This window comes from Symphalangus syndactylus, chromosome 4 (genome assembly GCF_028878055.3).
Source record: "Symphalangus syndactylus isolate Jambi chromosome 4, NHGRI_mSymSyn1-v2.1_pri, whole genome shotgun sequence".
NCBI lineage: Eukaryota > Metazoa > Chordata > Mammalia > Primates > Hylobatidae > Symphalangus > Symphalangus syndactylus.
In genome coordinates, this window is record NC_072426.2 from 100,222,104 (window position 1) to 100,242,249 (window position 20,146).

Genomic DNA, 20,146 nt, shown 5'->3' on the forward strand with positions numbered 1-20,146 from the left:
TTATGAATTTTTTATCTAGTCTGCACAATGCTGTCTTGAGTTTTGTTATATATTGCTTTAGAATTAAAACTAACAATCTAATTTCCGTACCACTAGCCACCTCTTTTCTTAACTTCCTAATTAGTAAAACACTGTTCTTCTAGCCTGCTATAGAGTCATCTTTGAGTCCATGTTTTTCTTTATCATAGGGAGTATTCTGTATGCTTTGTCCTAGCAATTGGCTATTTACTGGTTTTTATTGATCTAATCTATAAAATGGCCCTTTAAAATGTTTCTTTTGTCTACTTTGTTCCTTCTCATTTCCATTGTTACCACTCAAGTCCAAGACTTTATTACCTCTTAACTAAATATTCCAGTAGCCTAAATGTTTTCATCTATAGCTTCTTTGTCACCATCATCCATTCTGAATATTGTTGCTATATCAGTGCCATTTTCTTGCATGAAAAGTTTCCAGTGGTTCCTCCCAGCAAACGGAATCAAGTCCACATTCTTTAGCTTGGCATTCAATGTAATAATCCAAGATTTAGTTACAACTTTGTTTTAACTCATCTATTATGAAAACCTTCCTCTGTAACAAAACCAGTTGTCTTATTGTTCCATTGAACAAGCTTTGCTTATTCTTGCCTCTATATGAGTAATTCTCAACCTTAACTGAGCATCGTAATTTCCTTTAAAACTTAAAAATACACAGAATCTCTGAGTCTTAGTCCTGGACATCAGTTTTTTTTTTTTTTTTTTTTTTAAAGCTCCACAATGAATGTAATGAAGAGTCAAGGCTGGGAACCCCTTCTGTGTTCCGTGGTGGTGTTCCTTCTTACCTGAAATACCTTTCTCCTTCCTCTTTGCATGCTAATTTTTACATTCTTCTCTGAGCTCTCTAGCTGACTTTGAACTTTTTCTGTTTCAACTTTCTCTATTACTTATTTCTATGCTACTTACCCAGTGCTAGAGTACAGGTTACCTTACATTATATTTTTTTAGATGTGTATCTTTCCAAATAAGAACAAGATCGGCTGGGCACAGTGGCTCATGTGTGTAATGCCAGCACTTCGGGAGGCCAAGGCGGGTGTATCACTTGGGGTCAGGCATTCAAGACCAGCCTGGCCAACATGTGAAATCCCATCTCTACTAAAAATACAAAAATTAGCCTGGCTTGGTGGGATGTGCCTGTAGTCCCAGCTACTCAGGGGGCTACGGAAGGAGAAGCGCTTGAACCCAGGAGGCAGAGGTTGCAGTGAGCCGAGATCACACCACTGTATTCCAGCCTGGGTGACAGAGTGAGACTCTATCCCAAAAAAATAACAACAACAAAAAACAAATAAGAACAAGATGATAATGGTTTCTACTTCCTCATAGAACCAAGAACAGTTCCTTTTACTAAGTAAATATCTGTTTATCATTTTGTCAGTTTGAATAATTCTTTGTTTCATATATCCCTTGTTTTTGTACCTGGTAGAGTGGAATAAGAATTTATTAAATGTTTATTGATAGAATGAATGAAATAGATCTGCTTGAGTGTAATAAGTGTGTAAGTGTAACAGACTTTAAATTTATTTACTTCTTAGTATATAACATTCAGATTTCAAATTTAGGTTTTTATAAAGCAATTCCATTTCTTTTTTTGTATTTTCCTTAAAAGATTTAAGTGACAAAATTTGGAGAACACATATACTTAGCTTGTATTTGTGATTAAATAGGATTTAATCAAAGATCTCAAATCAGAGTTAAGCGGAAATATGGAAGAACTGATCCTGGCCCTCTTCATGCCTCCTACATATTACGATGCCTGGAGCTTACGGAAAGCAATGCAGGTACTATATGTCATTTATTGTGAGTATTTTGTCCTATTTCATATGTAAAACCGTACAAATTATGGCAGTTCTGAATTAACAGTGGTAATTAAAGCAATTCTTTATTTCACATCATCCATCTGAATATATAGTTTTTAGTTCTAGAGAACAAAGAAATATTTGATGAAGCAGTAAGATTTAATTACTTGCAGAAATTTCATTTTTCTTTGTATAATCCTCCGTTTCATGTAGGGAGCAGGAACTCAGGAACGTGTATTGATTGAGATTTTGTGCACAAGAACAAATCAGGAAATCCGAGAAATTGTCAGATGTTATCAGTCAGAATTTGGACGAGACCTTGAAAAGGACATTAGGTCAGATACATCAGGACATTTTGAACGTTTACTTGTGTCCATGTGCCAGGTGAGTATAGTATGAATGCTTGTGCGTTGATAGAGGGAACATACTTTAAAAGCCTTTTGCCAGTGAGCATTCTTTATTCCTTTTAACATTTAGCCACCTTGCAATATTGCCAACTTTAAGAGGGACAACACAGAAACCAGTGTGCAGATTTCTTTGTAGTTACTATTGAGATTTATTCCCATAAATCTGGCTTTTGTAAGGAATTAGAGATTTAACCTCTAAGGTTGTATGGAATCAGAAACCAATTTGAGGCTCTGTGGCTGGGATGTGGATGAAACTGTACATTTGAGCTTATCACTGTCCTGCCCGTTATGCCCCACCATCAAGTGAAGATGTGCAGGACTGCCACAGAGGTGCTACAGGAAGTGAGGACTATGTGAGGAGACCCAGAAATGCAGAAAAATGTTTTAGGGTTCCCAGTAATAACTGTGATTAGCACCTTCTTTATTTTGATTCCCCAGGTGTGCTGGAGAATTGACAGAAAATACTCCAAATAGGGTATTTGGAATGGCATTAGAAACACACTTAGGGCCAGACATTGTGCCTCATGCCCGTAATTCCAGCACTTTTGGAGGCCAAGGCAGGAGGATTGCTTGAGGCCAGGAGTTTGAAGCCAGCTTGGGCACCATAGCAATAAACCATCTCTACAAAAAATATTTTTAAAAATTAGCCAAGCATAGTGGTATGTGCCTGTAGTGCCGGCTATTCAGGAAGCTGAGTGGGAGGATCACTTGAGCCCAGGAGATTGAGGCTGCAGTGAACTGTGATCGCACCACTACATTCCAGCCTGGGCAATAGCGTGAGATCCTGTCCTTAAAAGAAAAGAAAAAAAGAAAAGAAGCACACTTAGAATGAGATGATGAAGGTGTGTTTGAAAGAGATTATGTAAATGACTAGCATGCTGATTCAATATCAAGAGTTACTGGCTATTGTGCTAGTGCACAAGATTGGACCATCTGGAGGGATCTAAAGGAGAGGAGGGGCTCTTAAGAGCCAAGGGAGGGGCCAGGTGTGGTGGCTTATGCCTGTAATCTCAGCACTTTGGGAGGCTGAGGCAGGTGGATCACTTGAGGTCAGGAGTTTGAGACTAGCCTGACCCACGTGGTGAAACTCCATCTCTACTAAATACAAAAAATTAGCCAGGAGTGGTGGCACCTGTAATCCCAGCTACCTGGGAGGCTGAGGCAGGAGAATCGCTTGAACTCGGGAGGCGGAGGTTGCAGTGAGCTGAGATTGTGCCATTGCACTCCAGCCTGGGTAATAAGAGCAAAACTCCATCTAAAAAAAAAAAAAAAAAAAAAAAAAGGGAGGTAGCTGTGGAAAGGATCGTGTGTAACAGTGAGTGGATATGGAAATGAGAAAGCAAAGTAAATGGGTTGAAGGAAATTGAATTTACCTAAATCAGAGTAACAGGAGGGAAGTAGGTTAGGATTTCAAAGAAACAAGAAGGAAAACAGACAATGCTAAAAAATGGTTATTAAGATTTTACATGAGGTGCTGAGTCTCTCTTTATGCAGAGTTCAAGGCCCAGCCCTACCTTTTCCAGGGCATGAGTAGAGGAGTAACTTCCTGGGAAAGTGTGTGTGAATCCAAAGGCAATAATCTAGGAAATTTTTCGTGAGTACCTTTTCCTGTGTTATATTCAGTCATCCATGTAGAATGTTCCTCTACATATTCCTTGTGCCAGTTGCTCAGAAGACAGTTCTTCAGCTTCAAGGAGCATTTTTCCATCTTATTCCAAAGATGGTCCCTGAGACTCTAAAAGGCAGCCTTTTCTTGTTTGGATTTGTCTTTCTGTTTTTGAGAGAAACCAACTACTCATTAAGCTTAAACTCTTCCTTCCTCCTTCCTTTCTTCCTATTCCAGGGAAGAGTTTGGTATACAAATAGGCACAGTCTAGCAGAACATGAGTTATTTGTAGCTGCTTCTATAAAGCTCATGTGTCATTTTTATGCATGTATTTATGGTAAATACTTACGTATTAAGATTATAATTCGATGGCTGAGTGTGTTGGTCTGAGCTTATAGTCCCAGCTACTCTGGAGGCTGAGGTAGGAGGATCACTTGAACCCAGGAATTTGAGGCTATGATCATGTCTGCAAATAGCCATTGCACCCCAGCCTGGGCAACATAGTGAAATCGTGTCTCTTAAAAAAAAAATTATACTCAGATGAAGAAAAGAAAGTTTATGAAGCCTCCATATTATATCCTCCCTCCCTCCTGCCCTAGAGTTAAATTTCTTGAGGGTAGAGACCCTGTCTCTCCTGTGTCCCTACCACTTAACATAGTGCCTGACACAAAGAAAGTGCTTAATATCTCTTAGTCGCATGAATGAATACAAAGTAGAACTCAGTACAGTGCATATTGATCTTAAATTCCAGCTAAGAGAGCTGTTTCTTCATTTGAGTGGTAGTTTGTATCTCCTAGTAGAGATATTTTTGTTTAAACATTTTGGGTTTAATTTAGCTCCCAAAAGCCCTCATTTTTAACATAACCGCATTAAACCATGATCTTATATTATAAAATCCAGTTCACAGTATAATAAATTACTAGTTATATTTCCATGCATAGAAATGAAGGATATGCATGACAGACATTATGGATTAATCTTTAATAAATTATCTCTTTAGGCCAGGCCCAGTGGCTTACATCTATAATCCCAGCACTTTAGGCGGCTAAGGCAGGAGGATCACTTAAGCCCAGGAGTTAGAGACCAGCACCTGGGCAACATAGTGAAACACCCTGCCTCTACAAAAAATAAAAAAATTAACCAGGCATGGTCGTTTGTGTCTGTAGTCCCAGCTGTCCGGGAGGCTGAGGTGGAAGGATCACTTGAGCCTAGGAGGTTGATACTGCACTCTAGCCTGAGTGACAGAGCAAGACCCTATCTCAAAATAAATAAATAAATAAATAAAATAGTCTCTTTAAATCCAAAAGTGAACTAGATTGGAAAAAAAAAATTTTAGTAGAACTATTATTTATTTCTTCCAATTCCTGCCTTTCTCTTTTGCAGGGAAATCGTGATGAGAACCAGAGTATAAACCACCAAATGGCTCAGGAAGATGCTCAGCGTCTCTATCAAGCTGGTGAGGGGAGACTAGGGACCGATGAATCTTGCTTTAACATGATTCTTGCCACAAGAAGCTTTCCTCAGCTGAGAGCTACCATGGAGGCTTATTCTAGGGTATGAGCTTTTCTTTTGAAGATTTGGCTTCTGTTGTAAGATAGAAAAATACTTAACCCTTTAATTTTGTTTGCAGATGGCTAATCGAGATTTGTTAAGCAGTGTGAGCCGTGAGTTTTCCGGATATGTAGAAAGTGGTTTGAAGACCATCCGTAAGATATTTTTGTGCTTTGCTTTATTTTGTTTTTAAATGAGTGGGAGCTTTGAATAGTTGTTCCCATTAAATGTTGATAATATAGTCCACGTGGAATCTGCTTAGGCAGTAGCTGACCTAATCCTTTGGGGTTTGTTTTTTGTCGTTTGTTTTCTTTATTGGACAAGCCCCCAGAAACAATCCTGTGTTTTTACATGCAATTTCCTATGAGTGGTAGTTCTGTGATCAAACAGGGCTGTTTGGGGATTATTTGGCCTTCATCGGTAAGCCTGTCTTGAGAACTCTGCCAGAATACCTGATAGTTGTAGCACTTCCTTTAAAGAGAAAGGGAAAGCCCTGAGGAACTCACAGCATCACCACAAAGCAGTTTGAGTCCTCAAAACAGATATTTCAGGTACTCAGCCCAGTGAGACTCATTTCCTTTTTGAAGTTACCCAGTTTCTTGTGGTCTAATACACAGATGTCTAACAAAGTGAAAGTTTCATTCTCATGGATATTAGGACTAAGGGGAATATTAGTAACACATTGGTATTAACAATGGAATGTCGGGCCAGGGGCAGTAGCTCACACTTGTAGTCTCAGCTACTCAGAAGGCTGAGGTGGGAGGATCACCTGACTCTGGGAGGCTACAGTGAGCCATGATTGCACCACTGCACTGTAGGCTAGATGACAGAGTGAGAACCTGTGTCAAAAAAAATGAAGGAGGAGAAGATCTGAACTTTAACTCACCTCATGTTTCTGTGATGATTATGGAGAAAATAATCAAAGGCAGGCTAGAAGTGATAAATGAAGCTGGAGGGGTACACTTCTTGTCAGATCATGATTCCATGTCTCAACCATCTCTGACTTGCAGTGCAGTGTGCCCTGAACCGCCCTGCCTTCTTTGCTGAGAGGCTCTACTGTGCTATGAAAGGTGCTGGCACAGATGACTCCACCCTGGTCAGGATTGTGGTCACTCGAAGTGAGGTGAGGCAGGCCTCTCTCTTTTTGTCGGGTCTTACTTGATGTTCAATGTTGATTTCTTAAGAGTTCCCCAGTTGGTTGTCAGTCCCTCAAAAATGATAAGAAAGAGCTCTCTTTGCCACCTATAAAGAACAGAAAATTCACTTTCCTCATGCTGTGGGAGAAGCTTGCATTGGTGAAATAGGCCACTCTACCCTAATGAAGATAATACTAACAGATTTTACGACTTGAGAAGGTCAATGGAGAACACAAATTTATGGGAAGTCAGACATTTGTCTTTTGATTTTCATTTTGCTTATATAAAAATTATATAAAAGGCCTATGTAGATTAATCCTATTGGATATCAACATTATTTAAATTTAGCATCCTTTTAATAATAAAACAATTTTTAAAATATGCATAATTGTCTCCTTAAATATAGCCTCATTTTAAAAAATTTTACTTTATATATTTACTGCACTTATAAATTATTTTTATTTTTTTTCTCAGAAGAAAAGACATTTGAATTTTTTTTTTTTTTTTTTTTTTGAGACATGGTCTCACTCTGTCACCCAGACTGGAGTGCAGTGGCGCAATCTCGGCTCACTGCAACCTCCATTTCCTGGGTTCAAGCAATTCTGTCACCTCAGCCTCTCGAGTAGCTGGGACTACAGGTGTGCGCCACCATGCCCAGCTAAGTTTTTGTATTTTTAGTAGAGATGGGGTTTCACCATGTTGGCCAGGCTGGTCTCGAACTCCTGACCTCAAGTTATCCACCCGCCTCGGCCTCCCAAAGTGCTGGGATCACAGGCGTGAGCCACCATGCCTGGCCTGAACTTTTAATTGAAAGAAAACATGGTGGGGTGTGGTGGCTTACTCCTGTAATCTCAGCAGTTTGGGAGGCCAAGGCAGGAGGATTGCTTGAGCCCAGGAGTTTGAGACCAGCCTGGGCAACATGGTGAAACCTACTACTACAAAATACACACACACACAGACAGACACACACACACACACACACGCCAGGCGTGGTAGCCTGGGCAACATGGTGAAACCTGTTTCTACAAAAAATACACACACATACACACACACACACATACACACACACACACACACACTAGCCTGGGCAACATGGTGAAACCTATTTCTACAAAAAATACACACACACACACACACAGACACACAACCCGGGCGTGGTAGCCCATGGTGAAACCTATTTCTACAAAAAATACACACGTGCGCACACACACACACACACACAACACACACTAGCCGGGCATGGTAGTCCCAGCTACCCAGAATGTTGAGGTGGAAGGGTCACCTGAGCCCGGAAGGTCAAGGCTGCAATGAGCTGTGATCGCACCACTACACTCCAGCCTTGGTGACAGAGACCCTGTGTCAAAAAAATACCCTAAATTATTATTATTATTGTTTTTTTTTTTTTTTATTTGAGACGGAGTCTTGCTCTGTTACCCAGGCTGAAATACAGTGGCACAGTCTCGGCTTACTGCAACCTCTGCCTCCCGGGTTCAAGCGATTCTGCTGCCTCAGCCTCCTGAGTAGCTGGGATTACAGGTGCGTGCCACCACGCCTGGCTAATTTTTTTGTATTTTTAGTAGAGACTGGGTTTCACCATGTTGGTCAGGCTGGTCTTGAACTCCTGACCTGATGATCCGTCTGCCTCGGCCTCCCAAAGTGCTGGGATTATAGGCATGAGCCACCGCACCCGTCCAAAAACCCTAAATTTTACTAAAGAAAGTAGATTATTTTTAAAGAAAACAACCGGAATATGGTATTTTGAAAAAAACTTTGTTCCTTAGCTTAAATTTTCAAAGCAGGATGTTTTAAGTTGTGATAAAATATACATAACATAAAGATTTACCATTTTTAAGTAGCAATAAGTACATTCACATTGTTATGCAACCATCACTACCATTCACCTTCAGACATTTTTTCAACTTGCAAAACTGAAAATCCATACTCCTTAAACAGTAGCTCCCCATTCTCCTTTCTCCCAACTGCTGGCAACAAACCATGTGACTTTCTGTCCCTGTGTTTGACTACTCTAGGTACGTCATATTGGTGGAATCATACAATATTTGTCTTTTTGTGACTGTCGTCTTTTACTTAGCATAGCGTCCTCAAGGTTTATTCATGTTGTAGCATGTCAGAATTTCCTTCCTTTTGAGACTGAGTAATAAATAGTCCATTGTACATGTATCCCACCTTTTTTTTTTTTTTTATTCATCTGTGACACTTGGTTTGTTTCTACCTGAATAATGCTTCTGTGAACATGGGTGTACAAATATCTGTTCAAGTCTACGTTCACTTATTTTGAATATACCCAGAAGTGGAATTTCTAGGTCATATTGTAATTCTTCGGAAGTGTTTTTGTTTTGCTTTGAGGAATTAACCATATTAGTTTTCACAGCAGCTGCACCCTTTTACTTTTCCATCAACCTGTGTACAAATGTTCCCATTTCATGACATCCTTGCCAATACTTACTATTTTTTTGGTTTTGATAATAGCCATCCTATCAAATGTTTTTAAATGACTAATATCTTTGGAATAATAGATGAAACTAGTACTACCCTTACCAAGTATTTTACAGAGTTGTGAATCAGACCTTCATTGGGTAGTGCTAGCATTGGTATGAGTGCCAGGCATAAAATGTCAGTCACTTAGTGTTTTCCCCCCCAGCTTTGATTATTATTAAGATCTTATTATTTAAAAAGAATTTTAATAAATGTCAGTTATCACAGATGTTTTTCTGACATAAATATTATTTCTTATGCAGATTGACCTTGTACAAATAAAACAGATGTTCGCTCAGATGTATCAGAAGACTCTGGGCACAATGATTGCAGGTGACACGAGTGGAGATTACCGAAGACTTCTTCTGGCTATTGTGGGCCAGTAGGAGGGATTTTTTTTTTTTTAATGAAAAAAAAATTTCTATTCATAGCTTATCCTTCAGAGCAATGACCTGCATGCAGCAATATCAAACATCAGCTAACCAAAAGAGCTTTCTATCAAGGACCGTATCAGGGTAATGTGCTTGGTTTGCACATGTTGTTATTGCCTTAATTCTAATGTTATTTTGTTCTCTACATACAATCAATGTAAAGCCATATCACAATGATACAGTAATATTGCAGTGTTTGTAAACCTTCATTCTTACTAGTTTCATTCTAATCAAGATGTCAAATTGAATAAAAATCATAGCAATCTCTGATTCTGTGTAATAATATTGAATAACTTTTTAGAAGGTTACTGAAAGCTCTGCCTTCCAGAATCCCTCTAGGTCTGCTTGATAGAGTGGATAGTATGTTAAAACTGTGTACTTTAAAAAAAAAAATTCAACTCTTTACATCTAGAATAATTTGCATCTTATTTTGCCTAAATTGGTTCTATATTCATAAACACTTTCCACATAGAAAATAGATTAGTATTACCTGTAGCACCTTTTAAGAAAGGGTCAAATGTTTATATGCTTAAGATACATAGCCTACTTTTTTTTCCCAGTTGTTTTCTTTTTTTAAATTGAGTTATGACAAATAAACAATTGCATATATTTAAGGTGTACAATAGAGTGTTTTGATATCAGCATTCCTTGTGTAATGATTCCACGATTAAGGTCAGGCTAATTACGTATCTGTCACCTTGACATAGTTACCATTTTTTCATGTGTGGTGAAAACACTTAAGATCTACTACCTTAGCAAATTTTAAGTGTTCAGTACACTATTAACTATAGATACTATGCTCTACATTAAACCTCTAGAATTTATTCATCTTATAACTGAAAGTTTATACCCTTTGACCACCATCTCCCCATTTTCCCCACCTCTCACTTGGACAACCACCACTCTGCCTAAGTTCAGCTATTTTAGATTGCACGTATAAATGGTATACAATATTCTCTTTCTGTGTCTGGCTTATTTCACTTAGCATAATGATCTCTAAGTTTATAGTTCACATTGTCACAAATGGCAGAATTTCCTCCTCCATTTTTTTTTTTTTTTTTTTTTTTTTGGAGATGGAGTTTCGCTCTTGTTTCCCAGGCTGGAGTGCAGTGGCGCAATCTCAGCTCACTGCAACCTCCACCTCCCGGGCTCAAGCAATTCTCTTGCCTCAGCCTCCCGAGTAGCTGGGATTATAGGCATCTGCCACCACTCCCGGCTAATTTTTTGTTTAGTAGAGATGGGGTTTCACCAGATTGGCCAGGCTGGTCTTGAACTCGTGACCTCAGGTGATCCACATGCCTTGGCTTCCCAAAGTGCTTGGATTACAGGCAAGAGCCACCGCACCCGGCCAGAGTTTCCTCCTTTAAGGCTGAATAATATTCCATTATGTATATATACTATAATTTCTTTATCCATTCATCCATCAGTGGACACTTGAGTAGTTTCCATATCTTGGTTATTGTGAACCAAGTGAACATAGGAGTAAAGATACCTCTTTACTGATTTCATTTCCTTCAGATACATACCCAGAAGTGGTATTTGCTGGGTCATATTATTTTTAATTTTTTTTTTTTTTTTTTTTTTTTTTTTTTTTTGAGACGGAGTCTCGCTCTGTCGCCCAGGCTGGAGTGCAGTGGCACAATCTCTGCTCACTGCAAGCTCCGCCTCCCAGATTCACGCCATTCTCCTGCCTCAGCCTCTCCGAGTAGCTGGGACTACAGGCGCCTGCCACCACGCCCGGCCAATTTTTTTGTATTTTTAGTAGAGACGGGGTTTCACCATGGTCTCGATCTCCTGACCTCGTGATCCGCCCGCCTCGGCCTTCCAAAGTGCTGGGATTACAAGCGTGAGCCACCGCGCCCGGCCCTATTTTTAATTTTTTGAGAAACCTCCACACTGTTTTCTATAATGGCTGTACCAATTTACCTTCCCACCAACAGTGTACGGTGGTTCCCTTTGCTCCACATTCTTGCCGACACTTGCTATGTCTTACCTTTTTGATAATACCCAACCTAATAGGTGAAAATCCCATGTGTACTTGAGAAGAATGTATATGATACCATTGTTAGGTATAGAGTGTTCCGTATGTGTCCATTAGATCTAGTTTATTGTTCTATTTAAGTCCTCTTTTTCCTTACATCTGATTCTTCTATCCATTATTGAGAATGGGATATTGAAGTCCCCAATTACTGTTGTAAAACTGTTTCTCCCTTTAATTGTATCAGTTTTTGCTTCATATATTTAGGTGGTCTGTTATTAGGTGTGTAGATGTTCATAATTGTTATATCTTCTTGCAGTATTGGATTTTTTATTATATAATGTTCTTTGTCCCCTATAATATAACCTTTTTTTTTTTGAGAGTGGAGTCTTGCTCTGCTGCCCAGGCTGGAGTGCAGTGGCCTGATCTCAGCTCACTGCAACCTCCGCCTCTCGGGTTCAAGCAATTCTCCTGCCTCAACCTCCCAAGTAGTGGGGATTACAGGTGCCCGCCAGCATGCCTGGCTAATTTTTGTATTTATAGTAGAGACAGGTTTTTGCCGTGTTGGCCAGGTTGGTCTTGAACTCCTGACCTCAGGTGATCTGCCCGCCTTAGCTTCCCAAAGTGCTGGGATTACAGGCTTAAGCCACTGCGCCCAGCCCAGTCTTTGTCTTTTGATTAGAACGTTTAATCCTGGCTGAGTGTGGTAGCTCACACCTGTAATTCCAGCACTTTGGGAGGCTGAGGCCGGCAGATCACTTGAGATCAGGAGTTCAAGACCGGCCTAGCCAACATGGTGAGACCCCGTCTCTACAAAAAATACAAAAATTAGCCGGGTGTGGTGGCATGCGCCTATAATCCCAGCTGCTCGGGAGGCTGAGGTAGAATTGCTTGAACCCAGGAGGTGGAGGTTGCAGGAAGCTGAGATCATGCCCCTACAATGCAGCCTGGGCTACAGAGTGAGACTCCATCTCAAAAAAAATAAATAAATAAAAGAAAATGTAATCTATTTACATTTAAAGTAATTACTGATAAGAACTTCTGTTGTATTGCTATTTGTTCTCCATATGGCTTACTGCTTTTTTGTCCCTCATTTCCTGCATTACTGTCTTCTGTGTTTAGTTGTCTTGTAGTGAAACATTTAAATTCATTTCCCTTTGTTTTGTGTATATTCTATAGCTATTTTCTTTGTGGTTACCATGGGGATTATATTTAACATCCTAAAGTTAATAACACTAAATTTATGTCAGCTTCAATGACGTATACAAACTCTTCTAACAGCTGTGTCCTCACCCCTTTTGGTTGATGTCACAAAATTACATCTTTTTACCTTGTGTGACCCAAAACATAAACTAATTCTTTTAAATGCATTCGTTTCCTAAATTACGTAGAATACAAAATTTGGAGTTACAAACCAAAATTACAGTTATGCTAGTGTTTAGTTTTTTTTAATGTGTTCATTTCAAATCATGTAGAAAACCAAAAGTATCGTTAGACTATTATTACAATAACACTAGCTTTTATAATTGCCCATGTATTTACTCTTTATTGAGAGCTTTATTTCTTCATGTAGCTTCAAGTTACTCTCTAGTCTCCTTTCATTTCATTCTGCAGTACTAGGACTTCTTTGAGCATTTCTTGTAGGGCAGGTCTAGTGGTAATGAACTTTCCCAGCTTTTATCTAGGAATGTCTAAATTTCTTCCTCACTTTTTAAGGACAGTTTTGCCAGATATAGGATTCTTGGACTGACATTTTTTTTTCTTTTAGCACTTTAACTATATCATCCTATTCTTTCTGATGAGAAATCTGCTGATAATCTTATTAAGAATATCTTGTATGTGGCAAATCACTTCTCTCTTGCTGATTTCAGGATTCTGTCTTTGGATTTAGAAAGTTTGATTAAAGGCCGGGCGTGGAGGCTCACGTCTGTAATCCCAGCACTTTGGGAGGCTGAGGCGGGCAGATCACGAGGTCAGGAGATCAAGACCATCCTGGCTAACACGGTGAAACCCCGTCTCTACTAAAAATACAAAAAATTAGCTGGGCATGGTGGTGGGCGCCTGTAGTCCCAGCTACTCGGGAGGCTGAGGCAGGAGAATGGCATGAACCCAGGAGACAGAGCTTGCAGTGAGCCGAGATCGCGCCACTGCACTCCAGCCTGCGCGACAGAGTGAGACTCCGTCTTAAAAAAAAAAAAAAGAAACTTTGATTGATTAAAATGTGTCTTAATGTGACTCTCTTTAAGTTCATCTACTTGGAGTTCATTGAGCTGCTTGGGTGTTTATATTCATGTCTCATAGAACTTGGGAAGCTTTTAAGCCATTATTTCTTCAAATATTTTCTCTTCCTGTTTCTTGCCCTTTAGAATTCCCACAATGTGTATGATGGTCCACTTGATGGTGTTTCACAGGCCCCTTAGGCTCTGTTCACTTTTCCTCAATCTTTTTTCTTTCTGTTTTTCAGACTGTTTCCATTGTCCTGTCTCCAATTTGACTTGCTCTTTTTTTTGCTTGTTTAAATCTGCCTTTGAATCCTGCTAGTGAATTTTTGCATTTCAGTTATTGTATTTTTCAGCTCCAGAATTCATTTGGTTTCTTTTTAGGTTTTCTATCTCTTTATTGATATTTCCATTTTCTTCATACATCATTTTCTTGGCTTTTTCCATATCTTCCTTTAGTTTTTTGATCATCTCTTATTTTTTTGAGACAGGGCCTCCTATCGCACAGGCTAGAGTGCAGTGGCGCAATCACAGCTTAACTGCAGCCTCGACTTACCTGGCTCAGTTGATTCTCCCATGTCAGTCAGACTCCAAGTAGCTGGGACTACAGGTGTGTGCCACCACATCCACCTAATTTTTTGTGTTTTTTAGTAGAAATGGGGTTTCACTGTGTTGCCCAGGCTGGTTTCAAACTCCTAGGCTCAAGTGATCTGCCCACCTTGGCTTCCCAAAGTGTTGGGATTACAGGCATGAGCCACCACACCTGGCCTGATATCTTTAAGACAGTTTTTTGTTTTTGTGTTTTAAGACAGGGTCTCACTCTGTCACCCAGGCTGGAGTGCAGTGGCACAATCAAAGCTCACTGCAGCCTCAAACTCCTGGGCTCAAAGTGAGCCTTCTGCTTCAACCTCCCAAGTAGCTAGTTAGGACTATAGACACAGGCCACTGCACCTGGCTGGCTTATTTTTTAATTCTTCTTCTTCTTCTTTTTTTTTTTTTTTTTCTCTAAGAGACAGGGTCTCACTGTGTTACCCAGGCTGCTCTTGAACTCCCAGCCTCAAGTGATGCTCTTGCCTTGGCCTCCCAAAGTGCTGGAATTATAGGCATGAACCGCCACACCCAGCCTTTAAGACAGGTTTTAAAATTTTTTTGTGTAATAGATCTGTTACCAGGTCTTTTTTTAGACACAGTTTCTGTTTATTTTTGCCTTTGATTGGGGATAGTTTCCTGTTTCTCTGTATGCCTTGTGATTTTTTTCATTGAAAATTATACATTTGGGTTTAATAATACGGTAACTCTGGAAATTGGATTCTCCCCTTTCCCCAGGGTTTGCTATTTTTTGTTATTGTATTTGTTTATCATTTTTGTTTTTTTTTTAATTGTTGTAGGCTGTCTGTGCCAAGGACCACACTGAGGTATAAACTTTAGGTCTTCTCAGGTCTTTTTGAGCCTGTGCCTTTCTCTGGGTGTGGATGGCCATTTTCTAATTTTCCCCATATATGTAGTTGCTTTTGAATGTCCTTATCTTTAATGTCTGCCCCCCAAAGGGAGAAAAAGAGAAAAATGAAGGGTAGGGGTAAAGACAAAGGTACCAGACCTTTCAATCCACTGGAAGTCACTTCACCTGGAGAGGGAGAGACTTGCAACAATTGGGGGAGGTGCAACAATGGCCCCTGCTTCTTTGTCTGTACCCCTGTGATCAGAAGCAGTTTTCAGTAATCAGCATAGATATCTCATATTTGGAGGATAGGATACTTTTTTTGCCTATCCTGGCTCCCACAGGCTATGTGCAGGCTCCTACAGGAACAAATGCACACTCACCTCCCACAGGATGGGTAGCTACTACTGTGCTGAGTGAAAATTGAAATAGTCCAAATTGCCATCCAAGTCTTCCTCTGGAAGTTGCAAACCTTCAATAGACTCCAGAATTCCAAAATAGTTACCTCAGACAGCCTGGGTGGGGAGGCAGATTTCTAGTGCTTCCTACTCTGTCTGCCATCTTCCCAGAGTCCTTTCCCAAGCAACATATTTTTAAACTTTTAAAAATACGAGCTGTAATTCATATATACAATTCACCCTTTTAAAGTGTACAATTCAGCTGTGCATAATCCCAGCACTTTGGGAGGCCAAAGCGGGAGGATTGCTTGAGCCCAGGAGTTTGAGACCAACCTGGGCAAGATGGCAAGACTCTGTTGCTACAAAAAAAAATAATTTAAAAAATTAGCTGTGTGTGGTGGTGCATATCTGTGGTTCTAGCTGCTTGGGAGGCCAAGGCAGGAGGATGGATCATTTGAGCACAGGAGCTCGAGGTGACAGCTATGATTGTGCCATTGCACTCCAGCCTAGGTGACAAAGTGAGACCCCGTCTCTAAAAAATAATGTGTACAATTCAATGGTTCTCAGCATATTCACAAATTTGTGCAACCGTCACCACAATCAATTTTTGAACATTTTCATCACCCCAAAAAAGAAACCCCATACCCAATCAGTAGTCATTCCTCATTCCTCACCCTCCTATCCAGCCCCTGGCAACCACTAATCTACTGTCTGTCTCTATGGATTTGTCTATTCTGGACTTTCCAAATGACTGGAATCATACAGTATGTAGCCCTTTGTGTCTGACTTCTTTCATTTAGCATACTGTTTCTAAGGTTCATCTGTGGTATAGCATGAATCAGTACTTCATTCTGTTTTGTGGCTGAATAATCCATTGTATGGTTATATTGCTCTTTTTTCTTCAGACAGAGTCTCGCTGTGTTGCCCAGGCTGGGGTGCAGTGGCACAATCTTGGCTCACTGAAATCTCTGCCTCCCGGGTTCAAGCAATTCCCCTGCCTCAGCCTCCTGAGTAGGTGGGGTTACAGGTGCGTGCCACCACACCCGGCTAATTTTTTGTATTTTTTGTAGAGATGGGGTTTCACCATGTTGGCCAGGCTGGTCTCGAACTCCTGGTCTCAAGTGATCTGCCCGCCTTGGCCTCCCAAAGTGCTGGGATTATAGGCATGAGCCACCACATCTGGCCATTTATTTCACATTTTAAAAAATTCACTCATCAGTTGATGGGCATCTGGATGGTTTTCACCTTTTGGCTATTATGAATAATGCTACTGTGAACATTCATGTTTAAGTTTTTGTGTGGACCTATGTTCCCAACTATCTTGGCTATACACCTAGGAGTAGAATTGCTGAATCATCACCTGAGGTCAGGAGTTCAAGACCAGCCTGGCCAACATGGTGAAACCCCGTCTCTATTAAAAATACAAAAATTATGCCGGGTACAGGGGCTCACATCTGTAATCCCAGCACTTTGGGAGGCCTAGGAAGGTGAAACACAAGGTCAACAGTTCGAGACCGGCCTGGCCAACACAGTGGGACAACTCTGTCTCAAATGAAAAGAATTGCTGGATCGTATGGTATATCTATGTTTAACTTTTTTTTTTTTTAAGAGATGGAGTCTTGCTCTGTCTCCCAAGCTGGAGTGTAGTGGTGCCATCTTGGCTCACTGCAACCTCCATCTCCCAGGTTCAAGCAGTTCTGCCTCAGCCTCAGCCTCCCGAGTAGCTGGGATTACAGGCACATGCTGCCACACCTGGCTAATTTTTTTTTTTTTGTATTTTATTAGAGATGGGGTTTCACCGTGTTGCCCAGGCTGGCCTCGAACTCCTGAGCTCAGGCAATCCACTCACCTTGGCCTCCCAAAGTGCTAGGATTACAGGCATGAGCCACCGCACTCGGCCTGTGTTTAACTTTTTGAGGATCTCCCAAACTGTTTACTCAGGTAGCTGTACAATATTATAATCCTATCAGCAATAAAGTTTTGAAACTGGGTGGGGGGTTAATCTGATTAGATCCACAAAACAGCCTGCCCTGCAATTTGGTGATTTGCATTTTGTTTTTTTCTATGTAGCTGAAGACCACAGCATTTAACCTTTGCTGGCTACCTATATAATCTATAGATAAAATATGTCACCATGGTAACAGTCACTTAAGTTGCTTTTCAGGAACTTGGGGCAGCTCCTCTCCTGTTCAAACTGGTTGCGACCACTGACCCTTCAGGCCTGAGCAAATGCCCAAGAGGTAGCCTTTTGACATCACAGGTGAAACACTCCACCCTCAAATGATGATGTCACCATTTTCTGAACAGTCATCCTATGAAGTGCCATGAATCCTGACTACACTTGCGCAAATGATTCATTTTCCCCCACTGCCAATCACCTTTCCCCATGCCTTAGACCACCCTGCTTCTCTAACCCATAGACATCCCTATGCCTTATTTTCGGGAGGCAGATATGAGAGCTATTTACCTGCCCCCTTGCTGGGCTGCCTTGTGGATTAATCTTTTCTTTTTTGCAAAATGTGTCATCACAGTGATTGGTTTACCCAGCATGGGCAGAACAAACCTGGTTGATAATTTTTCTCATCCTCACCAACACTTACTATCATTGCCTATGTTTTTCACTATAGCCATGCTGGTGGATATGAAGTGGCATCTGATTGTGGTTTTCATTTCATTTCCCTTGTACTAATGAGCATATTTTTTGTGCTGATTATTTGCATATCTTTAAAAAATATGTATTTGAATACTTTGCCCATTTTTAATTTGGGTAATTTGTATTTCTGTTGAGTTGTAAAAGTTGTTTATGTATTTTGGATAGTAGACTCTTACCTGATACACAATTCACAAAATATTTTCTCCCATTTCATAGGTTGGCTTTTGTTTTCTTGATGGTGTCTTTTGATGTACGAAATTTTTAAATTATTTTTTCTTCAAGACTTAAAACATTTTGGCTGGGCATGGTGGCTCATGCCTGTAATCCCAGCACTTTGGGAGGCCGAGGCGGGCGGATCACAAGGTCAGGAGCTCGAGACCATCCTGGCTAACACAGTGAAACCCCATCTCTACTAAAAATACAAAAAATTAGCTGGGCGTGGTGGCGGGCGCCTGTAGTCCCAGCTACTCAGGAGGCTGAGACAGGAGAATGGCGTGAACCCAGGAGGTGGAGCTTGCAGTGAGCTGAGATCGCGCCACTGCACTCCAGCCTGGGTGACAGAGCGAGACTCCATCTCAAGAAAAAAAAAAAAAAACTTAAAACATTTTAATTGATACAATTGTACATATTTACCGGGACAGTGTAATGTTGTGATACATGTACACAATATGTAATAAATTAGGGTAATTAACATCCATCATCTCAGACATCTTTTTTGTGATGAGAAGATTCAAAATCCTCTCTTCTAGCTATTTTGAAATATGCAATATATTACCATGAACTATAATCACCATTCAGAGCAATGGAACACCAGAACTTATTCTTCCTATCTAACTGTAACTTTGTATCCATTGACTGGCCTCTCCCTGTCCTTCCTCTTCCCTCCCCTTCCCAGCCTCTGGTAACCACTATTTATTCTCTACTTCTATTAGATCAACATTTTAAGGCCAGGTGCAGTGGCTCACATCTGTAATCTATCCCAGCACTTCGGGAGGCCGACGTGGGTGGATCACTTGAAGACAGGAGTTAGAAACCAGCCCGGCTGGCCGGGCGCGGTGGCTCACGCTTGTAATCCCAGCACTTTGGGAAGCCAAGGCGGGCGGATCACGAGGTCAGCAGATCGAGACCACGGTGAAACCCCGTCTCTACTAAAAATACAAAAAAATTAGCCGGGCGTGGTGGCGGGCGCCTGTAGTCCCAGCTACTCGGAGAGCCTGAGGCAGGAGAATGGCGTGTAGTCCCAGCTACTCGGAGAGGCTGAGGCAGGAGAATGGCATGAACCCAGGAGGCGGAGCTTGCAGTGAGCCGAGATCGCGCCACTGCACTCCAGCCTGGGGGACAGAGCAAGACTCCGTCTCGAAAAAAAAAAAAAAAAAGAAACCAGCCTGGCCAACATGGTGAAACCCCATCTCTGCTGAAAATACAAAAATTAGCCGGATGTGGTGGCGTGCGCCTGTAATCCCAGCTACTCAGGAGGCTGAGGCTGAGGCATGAGGATCGCTTGAACCTGGAAGGTGAAGGTTGCAGTTAGCTGAAACCTTGCCACTGCACTCCAGCCTGGGTGACAGAGCGAGACTGCCTCAAAAAAAAAAAAAAAAAAAAAAATTTAGGATTCCACATATGAATAGGATCATGCAGTATTTGTCTTTCTGTGCCTGGCTTATTTCACATAACGAAACCTCTAGGCTCATTCAAGTTGTTCCAAATGAGAGGATTTCATTTTTTTTTATGGCTGAATAGTATTCCATTGTGTAAATTTACCACATATTCATTCATCCGCTGATGGACACTTAGGTTGATTCCATATTCTGGGCATCATGAATAGTGCTGCAATAAACATGGGTGTGCAGACATCTTCTTGACATACTGATATCATATCCTTTGGATATATGGGATTGTTAGATCATGTGGTAGTTCTGTTTTTAGTTTTTTTTAGGAACCCTCTACTATTTTCCACAGTGGCTGTACCAATTTACATTCTCACCAACAATGCACTGCATAATG

General features: G+C 40.8%; 1 protein-coding gene across 8 annotated transcripts in view; it reads left to right on the plus strand.

Annotated features, from left to right (window-relative positions):
- ANXA7 (annexin A7) overlaps positions 1 to 9,726 on the plus strand; it is a 40,453-nt gene extending 30,727 nt beyond the window's left edge. For 7 of the 8 annotated variants that reach the window (XM_055275792.2, XM_055275790.2, XM_063637588.1 and 4 more), the window contains 6 exons: positions 1,698 to 1,811; positions 2,043 to 2,213; positions 5,226 to 5,396; positions 5,473 to 5,548; positions 6,404 to 6,516; positions 9,289 to 9,726. In XM_055275792.2, the coding sequence (XP_055131767.1) occupies positions 1,698 to 1,811; positions 2,043 to 2,213; positions 5,226 to 5,396; positions 5,473 to 5,548; positions 6,404 to 6,516; positions 9,289 to 9,411 (768 nt within the window). In that variant the 3' untranslated portion in view covers positions 9,412 to 9,726. The remainder of the gene's footprint in view (positions 1 to 1,697; positions 1,812 to 2,042; positions 2,214 to 5,225; positions 5,397 to 5,472; positions 5,549 to 6,403; positions 6,517 to 9,288) is intronic. The other variant, XM_063637590.1, reaches the window with a different exon arrangement.
- The last annotated feature ends 10,420 nt before the right edge of the window (positions 9,727 to 20,146 follow it).